The sequence below is a fragment of the Myotis davidii genome, unplaced genomic scaffold, assembly GCF_000327345.1.
Source record: "Myotis davidii unplaced genomic scaffold, ASM32734v1 scaffold687, whole genome shotgun sequence".
In the NCBI taxonomy this organism is placed as follows: domain Eukaryota; kingdom Metazoa; phylum Chordata; class Mammalia; order Chiroptera; family Vespertilionidae; genus Myotis; species Myotis davidii.
In genome coordinates this window covers 665429-667724 of record NW_006298971.1, presented here as the reverse complement: position 1 = coordinate 667724, position 2296 = coordinate 665429, and the positions used below count along the sequence as shown (strand labels likewise).

The following is a 2296-nucleotide window of genomic DNA, read 5'->3' as shown; positions in this document are numbered from 1 at the left end:
CCCCCCCCCCCCCCCCCCCCCACAAATCTGTTTCTGTGTCTGATTCCCACCTTGACTGGGGACACCCTGAGGGCAGGTGTGTCACAGCCCTGGGTGTTCAACATATGACCTGGGACCACAGCAGGCCCCAGAGTGAGGGGATGGTGGCCAGATGCACAAGAGCTAGAGGCTCTGCAGTTGGCTAAGACTCTGGCCTAGCCTCAAGTGACTGACCAGCAGCCCAGACCTCAGCCTGGAGGGTTCCTGGTCCCATTCTCACCCCTGCTGTGCCCACCTCTAAGGGATGGAGAACTTCCCCAGGGGTACCCATGACTCTTCCACAGCCCACCCCCAGCTGCTGCTGGTGCAGGAGGTATGGAAACCAGAGTATACTGCAGTGACCAGGCTGAAGGTGGGGTGGGGCCAGGTACTCAAGGTCAGAGGTTGTCGTACATGCGCAGCGTCTTCTCCAGCTGCTGGCCTACCCGCTGGTAGAAGAGGATCTGCTGGCGCAGGTAACTCTGCATCATGTGCTTAAAGTCGAGCTCACGGCGCTGGTGGAAGTGGTTCATCTCAGCCTGCAGGGCGAAGCCCACCACGCGGCAGCGCCTGCGAATGCCATCTGCTTCATCCTGCGCCATGCGGCCCTCGTCACTCATGCGTTGGCTCTCCTTTACCTTGGCAAAAGCGCCTGGCATAGGCAGAGCAGAAGACAAGGGATGTTAGGGCTCTGATGTCCCCAATTTGTTCCCTAAACCCTCTGTTAGTACCCTCAAGGGCAGACAGTGACCTCATCAATTCAACTCAAGCCTTGCTCCCGGACTCCAGGCTCCTGGTCCAACTGGGTGTCCCACCAGGATGTCCCAACCCTCACCTAAACAGATGCACCATCTTCCCTCCAAACCTATGGCACCAACAACCCACACCCAAGCAGTCACTGCTCTGCTAGCTACATTCCAGAACTTGGATATCCTAATTCAGCTCAGACTTTACCTCCTCCGGAAAGCCTCCCCTGTAACCCTACTGCATTAGGTGCCTCCCAATGTTCTCAGGTGCCCTAGGTTTCCCTCTCCCACAGCTCTCACCACCCTGCAGTTTCTCTGACTGCCTCCCTATGGGATGTGAGCTCAATATGTCTAGCACCCAGAACAAAGCCTAGCACACAGCAGATCCTGATACATAGCCACTGATATATGTTCAACCTGTCCCTCACTGGACAACTACAACAGGCCTCCAAGAACCTTCCCACCTCAGTCCCAGAGAGATTCCCCATAGCACCTGAAGAGCAGCCAAGCTGGGCACCCAGAGTTCCAAGCTTTCCCTGGCTCCCCTCTGTCTGCAGATCAAGGTCCACATCCATTCATAAGGCTCTCTAAAAGCTGGTCCCTGTACCCATTTCACACTGACCCCATGTTCCTCAGACACACCCTGCTCTTTCCTAACTTCATCTCTCTGACCCCTGGATCCCTAAGAATAATAATTCAAAGCCTCCCATCAGGTATACCAGGAGCCTTCCTCAGTGTTTTCAGGAACAATGCTTCCCAACCCCATCACACTGCTTATTCTAAAACAGAGCCTCGAAGGCCACCTGGAGTTTTCCTTTGTGTGTGTCTCCCCCACAAACAGATCCTGGGCCCTCCTCACTCAAGCTCCCAGGGGACTAGAGGAGGTGACAGATGGAGGGGAGGAGATGACAGATAACCAGGTGACAGATGGAGGGGAGGAGATGAACCCGGGCAGGTGACCCAATTTGGAAGAATCTGAATGAATCAACAGAGCAACTGGTGAATGGATTCCAGTTCTGAATTAACAGGTACTTGACTAATTCTGCATTGAAGCCAGTGGGGGCGGGGGGGGGGGGGCAGTTGCTGAGAGGGGGAGGCAGTTTGTCAGGGCCTGGCACTTACTCCCTCAGAGCTGTAGGGAATCCACTGTGCAAAGAAGAATGAGATGAGAAGGGTTGGCACAGTGGACAGCACATCAAGTACTTCAAAAGGATCCACTGCATACAAATAACATGCTCATTATCCATACTTCCCATTTCTTCTTTAAGGAGGCTTCTCAGGGACCTTCAAAGTGTGTTATTTTTACAAATTGTTTGATGCATTCAAGATGCATTTATTGAGCATTACTATATGCCAATCCCAGGGCTCTATATCCTGGAAATAACTCTGGGGGCCTTTATAACTGGCAGCACCATATTAGTAAACAAGTGCATGACTTATTGGCTAATATTGGCATTTGGGGCAGATACACACAAGTTTGAACAGTCTCCAACGCTGCTCACACCGCATTCAAAATAACTCTGAAGTCACCA

At 52.8% G+C, this 2296-nt stretch overlaps 1 protein-coding gene across 1 annotated transcript in view; it reads right to left on the bottom strand.

Moving 5' to 3' along the window:
* Positions 1-16: 16 nt before the first annotated feature.
* Positions 17-2296, bottom strand: part of SNX33 (sorting nexin 33) — a 9258-nt gene continuing 6978 nt past the window's right edge. Inside the window, exon 2 of the mRNA XM_006774581.1 lies at positions 17-670. Within this exon, the coding sequence (XP_006774644.1) occupies positions 417-670 (254 nt within the window). The 3' untranslated portion in view covers positions 17-416. The remainder of the gene's footprint in view (positions 671-2296) is intronic.